This window comes from Drosophila mauritiana, chromosome 3R (assembly GCF_004382145.1).
Source record: "Drosophila mauritiana strain mau12 chromosome 3R, ASM438214v1, whole genome shotgun sequence".
NCBI lineage: Eukaryota > Metazoa > Arthropoda > Insecta > Diptera > Drosophilidae > Drosophila > Drosophila mauritiana.
The window spans coordinates 13,224,590-13,236,524 of NC_046670.1; the positions used below are offsets into that span (position 1 = coordinate 13,224,590).

Here is an 11,935-nt window from a genome sequence, read left to right on the forward strand (position 1 = left end):
CTTCAATATTAATAATTAAACTTTCAACCATATCGAACACAAAAACATCAGAAAACTGGTTCAAGTATTTCATCCGATTACAGCATTCCAAGAAATATAATACTATTTATTTTCCCTTTTTAGTCCACTCTAATTTTGTCTGTTAAAAAAAACAGTGTAGCACTTGCAGCTTTAAAGAAAACCGGAAATAATGAATTAATCAAAGATAGCTTTCGTTTGGCGTACGAGCAATGAAATTTGTTACCATTTCAATTGAAACCGTATAACTATTATGACCCTTTTATGGAGTTCGGGCCAAGAAGACCCCAGCCACATAATTAAACTTAAAGACTGTGCTGTTATGGCCACAGTGCTCTCAATGAGCCACAGCCCCCAATAAACCAAATGCGAAATAAAAAACTACTCAAAAAAGCTATATAACCAAAAGGTTGGAAAAAGCCAAATTAAAAAAAGTCAACAAAAAAAAAAAACAAAAACGTCGAATCGCTTTTCGCAAGCAAACGTGCTGTCATTAAATTTAATAAGCACTTTTTCAGGCCAAGCTTGGATTTTTTTTCCGCTTTTAGCCCTAGTCTAGCCCCCCACCCCCCTCGTCACACGGAAAAGCAGAACTGGCGACCAGCAAAAGCAAAGCTTTTAAAAACGTAATGGTCTAGCAAAAACAAAAAAAAAAAGATGAGTACGAATACAAAAAATATAAAAGAAATAAAAACTACAAATAATGTTGCTCGGACTTTTTCAACTCTTTTTCCCCTTGCTTTCCATTGAATTTTCTTGGCGGAGTAAATGAACTTTGTTGGGCGCCATCGGCACTGTCTAACGGTTCATCTGGCAGAAGGGGCTCCACAGATTTCCCGATTTCAGGCCCCAGTAGCACACTTTTGCTCATAAGTGAGTGAGTTGTGTAACAGTCGTACGCATAACGCTTTTCACACTTCACACTTTATGCGTTCTTATTTGGTTATAAGAAAATTATATATGTTTGTATGTAAGCATGGGGCAAATGTTTATGTTCGGACAAATTAAGAGTTTCTGGCTTCCTGAGTGATCTATCAGTGGGTCCGACAAATTACTGACCAAATGCAAAAGAAAAAACCCGTTAATGAAGCAAGAAATTGAGCAATTATATAGTGGCAATCCAGTTTAAAGCCCGGCATGTGGTGATGGAAAGAAAATGCCCTTTTAAATGCGGCACGATTGACTAATGCACTCGAAATAGGTCTATAACATATTTTAATAGCTTAGGGATTTTTTAAAACTCACCGTAATATCAGGCAAAAGTCTGAAAGTAAAATAAAAGAAACAATTAGATATAGAAACTAAGCTAGAAAATATAAATATCAAGAATGTATATCTACAATCTATGTGGAATATAAATTAATAGTATATGGTGACACGATTAAATCGCACACCGAAATGATTTCACACCCATTTTCGCCAAGTGTATGAACGAGGAAAAGGCTTTGACGGAAACGCTCATTACGGAAACCCACCGCAAGGATGGCGGTTTTTGTCTGGCAGCAGTGCACCAGATCCCCGAGCATAATGGTTTCGGTTTGAGTTTGTGCCTCAATTTCAATGCAGCGCACAAAGGTAAGTCCCCGGACTGGGCCGAGTGTTGTGAAAATAATAATAATAATAAAAATATGAGAAATATGCATTATATAATATCGCGTTTCGGTCGAAAAGTGTGCAGAAGTTTTTCGCATTCAGTGCACACGAACGAGCACCAACGTGCCCGAATCCCGGTGCCAACATCCCACATCCAAGGGGAAAACCGGGAAAAAGGGGCCATCCTTCGGTTGGGTGGGAAAATGTGGATGGGTTTCGGGTGGCGATGAGTGCACGGCTGCAACTCCAACTTTGGCTGCAACTGCCAACTCAATTATAAAACGAGGAACAACGCACAGAACGCATTAAAACTGCAAGTGGAAAGCTTGTTTTTCTTTCTATTTATTTTCGTTTTTTCTTGTTTATTTTGCGTTCTTTCCACTTTTCGCTTTTCTGCAATTTATTGAGTTCTCTTTTAAGCATTGTTTTGCTCCCTCTATGCGGAACAATATAATGGCCAGTATTCCGAGCAAAGCAATTCCTCCTCATATTTCTGCATGCAATTGGAAATTGTGTGCCGAGGGCAACAAAAATGGGAGTGCATAACTCAGAGCGCCAATAAAGCACTAAAATCCAGTTGGTCACTCACTTAACTTGGATTTATGAGAATCGCAGAGAGAGGTGATGTTTTTGCACTGCTTGGCTATGTGGCTCAATGACATGTTTTTATGGTGCACATTTGTATTCATTTAAACGTGTCTTGCTGCAGGCTTAAATCAAGTCCTTAAGCTTCGAGGAGTTTATTTTAATTAGAATGTAGTCTTAGTTAAAATCACACTCAAGGTACTTCTTTTAAACTTTAATTTAAAATGTATTTTTATTGATATGTTAATGACAAATAAAAGAGATTGTAAATAATCTATTGTGGCTGCCTATTTTATGATATTGCTTGTCTGCTGAAGCAGCTATTAATATATTTTATGATCAACTTGAGAGACAATTCATCAGCAGGTTGCCCCGTCATTAGATCCAGGAAGTCATCACATGCAACATTATAGGGCGATGGGAAAACGGGGAAAAAGCCATTTCAATTGATCGACGCCGTCAGCTGTTTGATGGACGCAACATGAGCCAGCAATTTGAGGCACGCAGCCAGGAGAGAGCAGGTGCTGCGGGCCAAACCCAAAAAAAAAAAGAACTCTGGAAGCCCAAAATTGTTTGAGCAATGGGAGGGAGTTTCAGAGAATGTTGAGGAGTGGAAGTATGCTGGTGATGCCGGAAATGCAATTGTCACATGCAACCGCCACCACGCCCTTAAAAAAAAAAGAAAACAAACTGAACAGATGAACTTAGACACCCCCATTTTAATGGACATCCCCCGTCCAACTTTCCAATCAAATGCCATGGCAACGAACTCGTGGTGTTTGCGTGTGGGCGTCTTAATGAATATTGGAAATCAATTCAACAAAGTCAGCCGAAAACGGCGGAAAAGCCGCCGAGGCGAAGTCACTTTATCACTTTAGCAATGAGCACGAGCTCGACACTTTTCCTACACAGAAATCAATTGGGGGTGGGTTTGTAACATTAGCGATCATTCCTTATTCAGTGCTCTTGCCACAGATAGCACACATGTCCTTTTAAAAACCTTTACCTAGAAATCTTCTACAGACCACTACCATATATAGTTATGTCACGTCCTATATTCACTGGGAAAAAATGTGTAGCAAAAATCATTTTAAAAATACATTCAATGAGAAAGGCAGTTTCCAAAGTAAATATTATAAAACATCACAAATGTGATGTTTACACATATACATATACATTTGAAACCTTATTCATCTTCATAAAAACTTTATTGTCACCTCTTTAGAAAATATGTATAAATGCCAATTTATGGTTAATTAAATAGACAATAAATAAAGTAGCAATTTGCATATCAATTATAATTTTGCCTTCTAATGAATATGATAAATATATCAGTCATAATTTAAACAATCGTTTTTTGCAACAATGTGACTCAGATAAACCAATCTCAGATTGACATTTATTCAACTATTAATTTAATTTGATTATCTGATGAGATGCTTAGCACTCAATTTCCCAGCGCCAACTAATCTAAATTGTGGTGGGCGTTTTTCGCTCGAGTGTAGAGAATGGAAAATCGAGTTTCGCTGTGGCACGTGTGAGTTTCCCGGCTCTCGCTGTCATATCGCTTTCCCTGCGGGATCTACAAGAAGCAAAGAAGACCGTCTACGACATGTGGCACTTAAATGGGCAGAGTCGGATGAATATGGAGATATGGAAAGAGCTGGAGGAACCGGCCGAGCAGCAGCTGTCGGTGTTATGTGTCTGTGTTCTGGCCAAACATGTTTTAAAACCTCCGCCCCCCTTTCCATTTGGCATGTGCTGGATAATTTAGCAAATTTCGAGTCCAACTGCGTTTTCCTAAAGGAACTGCACATGATTTTATTGTTGCGTTTTGCACCGATGCTAAGTAAATGTTATTACAACAATAATAATGCTTCGGAAAAAATAGGAAAGGAATTTGTGTGCGAAAACTCTGCGCTGCATGGAAAACTTGAAAAACCGGCAGTGGCAAGAGACCAAGACCACAAAATGCCCCAGCTGGCAGCATCGAGACATTAACGATTCACACATTTGCGGCAACATAATTTCAGTTGCCCAGATAGTCGGATAGTCAGCTAAAGTTGCGGATTTCCAAATGCCGGAGTCGTATGCAATTGGCAAAAAAAAAGCAGTCGATGGGGCAGCCACATGTCGTGGTCGAAGTTGCAGGCCAGCAAAAAAAAAAAAGAAAAAAGCTCTGGGCCAACATTTGTGCACAATTACGAAAGGCCAAAACCAAGCGGCTACAATGTGGCGGCCATCATAATTTCCATTCAGCCAGCACGGGCAAAGAAAACATTAAAGGAAAATTGAGTGGCACCAGTAGCATTAGCAACGGCCAAGTAATTGCAGGAAAGTGCTGGGAAATGAAAGGAAAGAGGGACTCGGACTTTCCTTGGACCCATTCCAAAAGAGCTTATAATGGAAACTTTCAAGTTGCTTTCAAGATTTCTATGGAGATAGTTTCTATACAATGCCATTCAAAGGGATTGCAGCCAGACATTCCAAAAGGAATTGATCTTTTGTGGCTCTTAGGCTTTTTATCTTAGAAATGTCTAAGGAATCCCTTTCAGTTATAGCTAAGAACTTACATTGTTTATACCATGATAAACCATGATCGTGATTATAGATCGAAGTAGTCGCAGCATGAGTTTTCTCTCGGCAAGCTGACAGGTCGCATTGAGCGTAGTTCAGCCACCGTAGAAGTAAACCAGAAAGTGACTCGAAATAATTGAACAAAATTCCAGTAAGTACATATGTGATTGTACTTAATGGCTTAACCCACAGATGGTGGCTATTCCCCCCAGTCCAGTGACATGTCCGAACTGCAAGCATCGCTACTGCTCAATCGCCAGCTCTCCGAGTTACAACGCCATCCCGTCGAGGGCTTCTCCGCCGGTCTGGTCAGCGACTCGGACATCTTCAAATGGGAGGTGGTGATCATCGGTCCCCCGGATACGCTGTACGAGGGCGGCGTCTTCAAGGCACACCTGATCTTCCCGAAGGAGTACCCACTGCGCCCGCCCAAGATGAAGTTCATCACCGAAATCTGGCATCCCAATATCGACAAGGCCGGCGACGTTTGCATCTCGATCCTCCACGAGCCGGGTGACGATAAGTGGGGCTACGAGAAGGCCGAGGAGCGCTGGCTACCGGTCCACACCGTGGAGACGATCCTTCTTTCCGTGATCTCCATGCTCACCGATCCCAATGATGAGTCGGCCGCCAATGTGGATGCGGCCAAGGAGTACCGCGAGAATTATGCGGAGTTCAAGCGCAAGGTCACCAGGTCCGTCCGCCGGAGTCAGGAGGAGGTGGAGTAGACCGGGTAGACTGGGCAGTGACATGATGATCAGAAACGGCACACATGCTAATCACGTGAATAAAGAGACCAACTAGTGGAAATCTCGCACTTTGAAGTGTCGAAGGTGGGGAGAATATCTCCTAATTGGAGGCTCCAATTAGGGCATTGCAATCTCTTTGAGCATGCGCCAATTCAGCGACACCTGTCGGCATTAATTACACTTAATCGCTTTCGGAGCTACGGGTATTACCTCCTGGCATAGGCCGATCTTAAGCCAGTGTGCTTAATAGGCTTAGACCTCTTCTAGTTGCACACTGACACAGTTATGGCCGTTCTCTGTGGTTGCTCTGTGGCTTCCAGAGGAAAGCTGAGGCAGCTGGCCACTTGGCCGCTTTTTTATGGTCTTCACATGGCGACAAAAATTTACACATGCACTGAGCCAAATTCCAGCGAAGGGGATCAGCACTTCTTTTCACTTGAATACACTTCTTTGTCAATACAATGACCAATTTGTGGTCTGATTTGGAATACCATGTTTAAAATATAAAATATTACTCATTTGGATTAGCACTTAAAATGTTAACTTTATGCCCGTTCCTAGAGCACCCTTTTTCCAGTGCAGCAACAACAAATTGCCAATGTTGCTGTTGCTCTTGGTGTTGCTGCTGCTGTTTGGTTGTTGGTGTTGCTGCTGCTGTTGCTGGTGGCGAATGGCCAGTAGTGTGACAGCAGCCACATCAGAAAATGGCTCCATACACCGACTTGTTTTGGTGAGTGGAGTGTAGTGGAGCTCCAGTGCGGAGCTCCTGGGCAACGAGTCTAGAGTTTAGCTGCCAGCATTTTTGTGGTTAGCTGAACTTGTTTTTGCTGTTGTTGTAATTGTTGTTTATTAGCAACAAGTTTTGCATTTTGATTTTTTCTCTTTAGCCCAAGCCAGCGTGGCCCCACAGCACTTCGCCGCATGTCGCATTGTTTGGCCGTGAGTCAATTCCGGAGCGGGATACTGGCTTATTCGCCACGGACTGGGTGCGACTCTCAAATGAAATCCCAATCCCAATTCCACACAGCGACTGTCTGGCTAAAAGATTCAAATGATCCCCGTGTGATTCAGCGAATACCTCAAAACAAAGCCCAAAACAGAATAAGCAGAAATCGGTGAGCGATTTGGAAACTGGGTAAATAAGGCCATGCACCTTCAATCGGCAAAAAACAAAAACACCAAAAGAACTAAAAAAAAAGCAAAAAAAGTGGAAAAAATCTTGGCGGCAATAAGGCACAGCATCATGATCATCACGACGATCGGCAAATAGTAAAAAACGAAAACGAAACGAAAGAAAACAAAGCGAGGGAAAAGAAAACGGCCCGCAGAAACCAGCTCTCTTCAGAAATCTACAGCGAAGAAGATGCTCGACCTGGAGATGGAGATTCTTCGGAGAGTTAAAAACTCACTCAGCCAGTAGAAATTGAATTGATGGCTGGGCTGGGCTGGGGGATATATGGGTATGGAAAACCGGATTTGAGCCTGGGCCCCAAAACGCAGGGTATCTAGATTTATAAATAGCCGCACAGCTTTCCGATATTATGGACTATATGGTATATGGTATGCTGGTGCAGTGAAATCTCCTCTGGCGGCTAATGGGAAAACCAGGGTCAATCCAAAAACAGGTAGTTCGGAATCATTAGGTTTTATGGCGAGGGTGGAAAAACGCAGCTGGTCAAGTGTGTGAGAGTGTTTGCTTCGCGTCTCTTGTTTTTCCCGAGAAGAAACCCCGATTACAAGCGATTTTACCTACCCTGTAGTTTTTGGTTCCAAAATCCAATGGGTCCCGCTCGATGTTAACTGGTATGGGTGCGTGTTGCATACGTGTTAAGTAAATTCCAATATGTGGTCTGGACTGCCTCACGTATCTTGCAGATACTTGGGCACAGCGATACTGGTTTCTTTTTTGGGATTTCGTAAAGTTGCCCGTTTGTAAGCGAATGATAATGATGGTGTCGATGATGCGCCGATGCGATGATGAGTAATCCCGGCAAAAAGGGTAAACACTAGCACTTTACATCTACTCGTAGAATGTACATCACTTCTTCTTCTTTTTTCTTTTTTGTCGTACGGTTAGTGCAAAACCTTTACACGCTCGATGGTTTTGTCAGCCATAAAACATTGCCGCGAGACGAATCACAAAAAACATTATAGATATATATGCTTGTATGTACATACGTACATATATACAACTGAAAAACTACCTGACGCGCAGCGTGCGCCATAAAACTAAAGACAAACACTGAAATGAACTGAGCTCTTGTTGTTTTTTTTTTGTATTATTTTATAACGCGGTCCGCTCGCGTTTATCGCTCTCTTTCGTTCGCACTCGGACACGTCCACCTGCGTCGCCGTCTCAAAGTAAACTAAACCCAACTACGTTGAAAACAAGTTTTCGAAATGCTGCTAATGTTGCTGGCCGGCTTCTTGGCAACATTTCAAGTGGCAGCGAGATAAACAACACGCACACACAAACCAACACACGCGAGTGCAAACATTGCAATGTTGCTCGCTCGGCAGCAACACGCAACATGTTGCCGGCGTGGTACAGCGCGGGCGTTTGTTGTTGCCGGCTTTTTGGCTGGTCGTTGGCATTGCCCCACACCCCCAATTTGCATTTTTACCAGGGTAGTTCGGACTGCTCTCCATTTAGCATCTGCTGCAGGGGTATATTGCGTTTCGGTGGTTTTTTCGTAGGTGTGGGTGGTTTATTAAATTTGTCTTTCAACGAGGAATAACGTCGATGCCCTCAACGTTTGTTTAATTCATTAGTGATTGGACAGCTCGCAAACTTTTCCCCTTTTCACATTTTAGAACGATGCTATTAAGTGCAGCGGAAAAGAAGTACTCAAGGAAAACTAACAAAACAAGCGATTGCCCGCGGGAAAGTGATAAAAATCGATTAAATTACCAAAAAGAAGCTGCACATAAAACAATCCCAGGAATTCAGAAATTTCATATTCTATATAAAGAATTTTCCAATAACTGGAATAATCTGAATTCCAATGACAATTATAACTATTCCAATATTCCAACTCTGAAATATTCTAATTAATGGAGTATGATATCAAAACAAATCAGAAAAATGTTTAGATTTTTGTATTAATGGATATAAAAGAAGTAGGAATTATGATCAAAAGTCTTAATTTTTTATATAAATTTATAAGCATTTTATCCATACAAGAAATTTTCAAATAGCTAAGTAGTTTTTTGTTATCCCAATACATTTTGCATTTTTCTTTATCTCCACAGTACCAAACTAGTCGAGTTAGGTAAGTTAAATTTACAAAGTTGTTATTTTCCAAGCAGTGCTACATCCGTTTCGTATTTACACTGAACGAACACAATGAATGCGCTTATTTGTCCCTCCTTCCAGTTCCCTCGAGATGGAGCCGCCTGCCTGGCGCTAAATATTTGATGAAGCTGCAAAAGGCAGATACGAGTGCCAGATACTGGATAGCAGATACAGATACAGATACATTTGCAGGCCCAGATGGATTGGATGGAGATGGCCTGCTGCATAGACAAGCTGTCTGCCAACTAGTATGTACGTCAGTTGTAGCTTTCCCGCTTTTCATTTGCCAAATGCAAAATGGATGTTCATCTTGGACATGTTTGCTCTCGACTGTCAAATGCTCGGCACAGTGGGCGGTGGCAGGTCAGAGGTTATGCTGGCTTCGTACCTCTTGTCATTTACCTCATTTGCACTTGAGAATTTATTTCGGCCTGCGGTGGGCTACGAATGTCGTATTTACTTGTTTACACTGACCTCTCCCACATGCACTGGGAGAAATATCAAGTATCTGTATCAAAAAGTAATAATAAAAACATTAATATATAATAAAATTCTATTGAACTATTTGTATTTATATATTTCATTTCATAATACAACACAATACAGAAAATTCATGTGAGGCTTTTCAACAAACTCATTAGTTTAAATTCATGCCAGGTGTATGTAGCATCATTGCATTTTCTCGCAGTGCATTCCGTAGCCAACCAGTTGTTGCTGTTGACTTTGCCATCGTTTATCTTATCTGAGGAGATGTCGTCGCCGGATGATGATAGTAGAGACAACGCCTTTGCATTTGTCTTTACCTCAATGCGACCCATGATGCCACCCCCAACACACCTCCATTATCCATGGCATATGTATGAATTGCTGGTGTGGCTGTTGGGCACATGTCTTGGCATTTCCATTTCCATTTGCATTTTCAACAATTGTCAATTGTGGAGGACGCACTGCAGCATTGCGCCGGCAATGGCAAGGGACATTTGCATACGTAAGAGTGTGACGAGAGTACGTAACATTTGTCTGCACAACGACAAGCTCACTTTGATGCCATCAAAGCTGTCCCAGCCCAAACCCCAACCCCAACCACCGGGAAGAGCAACATCCACATCCACATCACAAACTACAATTGCAGCCAGCCAAGTTGGCAAAGTTTGTGCCATGCATTTTGTCTGGCCTTTGTTTGCCCCCCGCCCCCTTTGATGTTGTTGTTGGTTGTATACAATTTGCATAAAACTCAAAACGAATTTATTTTGAAAGGCAACTTTATTTCTCTGCCGGCGAGCTGGTCATCCGCTTTAAGTTCACACCCGCACCCGAGACCTCATCTCCTCGACAGTCATTACACATTTTGCGACCAGGACCTGCCTGTCCTTTGAGCACCAGCTGCAGCTTGCATATTCATGGCCAAAGCAAACCCAAACCCAAAACCCAACTACCTGGATCCTGGTTGAATTCCAGAGCCAGAGCTCATCACTTCTCTGTTCCTCGGGGCAAAGGTCCTCCTCCCCAACGAACTGAAGTGGGTGGAAATGACCTCGTCTGTCGCCCGGCAAATGAACTTTAATTAAATGCTAATAGTTAAAGTTGCTTTCAGCGCAGTTTTTAGTCCGAGTTTTTCGGGTATAAACAGGATGTGCACGTGGTTGTGGAGTCTGCACCAGTCAGCCGGAAGTGGAAGTGCCAGAGGTGTGATCTCCAGCAGGAAACCACTTGACAAAGGAGGAACTCTGAAAGAAGGTGCAGGCTAATCCGTAGATTGTTTATATCTCATAGGTGTTTACGGAATTTTGAGCATTTTTTGGGCTGTCACTTAATATATCTTATCTCCTTTATTTTGCCTCGAAACTGTTTCTCTTATTAAAAATTTGTAAATTGAAACTAACCAACTATCTATATATAGTCTCTTAATAATATTTTGTAATTTCATTTTAAGCTTTAAAGTAAAGATACTAAATAATCCCTTTTTAGACATGTTTTAACAATGATTTAACAATATTTAAAGTCAATGATTCTGTTCATTTCCCTACCTTTTTAATAGCTAAAAGTTTTAAAAGAACATTTCAAAATTAAGGTACAGATTTCGAAATCAACCTTTTAAGTAAGTAAATGAGTATTCGAAAATTATAGGACAATTAAATCAAACTCAAAACTTATTATTTAATGCCTAACATGTCAGTTTTGTTCAGATATTAGTGTACATATTTCTGCTTCGCACGTTTTTCGAACACTTTTGTACCCAGCCACGCCCATATTTACTTTACTGCAACAACCAAGTTTTATTAAATTCACCGCAGAGTTTAAGTGCTTACGTAAATCAAAAGACCAATCCCAAAATACTGAAAATGGGCAAGAGATCGCAGAAGAGCAGTGTGCTGATGGTCTGTGTGGGTGCGTATTCCCGTATTAAAAACTAATCCTGGACACTTTTGTTAATCACTATGCAAATGAACTGCCCACCCAGGCAACCTTTGCCGCTCCCCAATTGCCGAGGCTGTGATGCGTGACGTGGTCGCGAGGGCGGGACTGCAGGGGGAGTGGCACGTGGAGAGCGCCGGGATCGAGGATTGGCACTCCGGTCGCCGACCGGATGAGCGGGCTCTCAATGTCCTGGCCAGACACAACATCAACTACCATGGCAAGGCGAGAGTTCTAGCTCCGGAGGACTTCTTCGAATTCGACTACATCTTCGGCATGGATCTCAGCAACCTGGCCGCCCTGAGGCGCATGGCTCCCAAAGGCGCCACTGCCAAGTTGCTGATTTTGGGGAATTTTGGCCTGAAACCAGATGAACGCATCATTGAGGATCCCTATTATGTGAGTAGATAGGTACTATGTGTTACTATCGTTTTAAAAAATTCGTTTTCCTAGAAAAAGGAAAGTTAAAATTCTGAAATATTGTCAATATGGTTTTTTATATTTTTTAATTTTATTTTGCATTGTGTATATATTTTTAAATAGAATATATTTTAATAAAATTAACCTTTTTTTATGCCAGGACATTGGTGAAGCGCCATTTGAACAAATTTACCGGCAGTGCAGCATAGCGTGCAAGAATTTCCTGAAACAAGCGCGTTTAAAGCAGATAATGTAGATAAGCCCCCGACACCGCCCAAGGGTT

The 11,935-nt window shown here is 41.8% G+C and overlaps 3 protein-coding genes across 4 annotated transcripts in view; 2 read left to right on the forward strand and 1 right to left on the reverse strand.

Moving 5' to 3' along the window:
- LOC117144791 overlaps positions 1-7,871 on the reverse strand; it is a 49,386-nt gene extending 41,515 nt beyond the window's left edge. The window contains exons 1-2 of one of the 2 annotated variants that reach the window (XR_004459659.1): positions 7,276-7,871; positions 1,264-1,282 (exon numbers count right to left, since the gene is read on the reverse strand). The gene's annotated coding sequence lies outside the window, so the exon portion shown is untranslated. The remainder of the gene's footprint in view (positions 1-1,263; positions 1,283-7,275) is intronic. The other variant, XR_004459660.1, reaches the window with a different exon arrangement.
- Positions 4,825-5,583, forward strand: LOC117144795 (ubiquitin-conjugating enzyme E2 G1). Its single transcript, XM_033310171.1, has 2 exons — positions 4,825-4,924; positions 4,986-5,583. Exon 2 carries the CDS (start codon positions 4,995-4,997, stop codon positions 5,499-5,501), a length of 507 nt encoding a protein of 168 aa, XP_033166062.1. The 5' UTR covers positions 4,825-4,924; positions 4,986-4,994; the 3' UTR covers positions 5,502-5,583.
- A 3,108-nt stretch (positions 7,872-10,979) lies between the features above and the next one.
- LOC117142754 (low molecular weight phosphotyrosine protein phosphatase 2) lies at positions 10,980-11,923 on the forward strand. The gene is made up of 3 exons (XM_033306935.1): positions 10,980-11,205; positions 11,279-11,631; positions 11,813-11,923. The coding sequence occupies exons 1-3, from the start codon at positions 11,160-11,162 to the stop codon at positions 11,906-11,908; spliced, it is 495 nt and encodes a 164-aa protein (XP_033162826.1). The 5' UTR covers positions 10,980-11,159; the 3' UTR covers positions 11,909-11,923.
- Positions 11,924-11,935: the final 12 nt, after the last annotated feature.

Coding starts and splice junctions, on each gene's coding strand:
- LOC117144795 (XM_033310171.1), top strand. CDS start 4,995: ATGTCCGAACTGCAAGCATCGCTACTGCTCAATCGCCAGCTCTCCGAG.
- LOC117142754 (XM_033306935.1), top strand. CDS start 11,160: ATGGGCAAGAGATCGCAGAAGAGCAGTGTGCTGATGGTCTGTGTGG. Junction 11,206..11,278: donor TGTGCTGATGGTCTGTGTGG/GTGCGTATTCCC, acceptor CTGCCCACCCAG/GCAACCTTTGCCGCTCCCCA. Junction 11,632..11,812: donor TCATTGAGGATCCCTATTAT/GTGAGTAGATAG, acceptor TTTTTATGCCAG/GACATTGGTGAAGCGCCATT.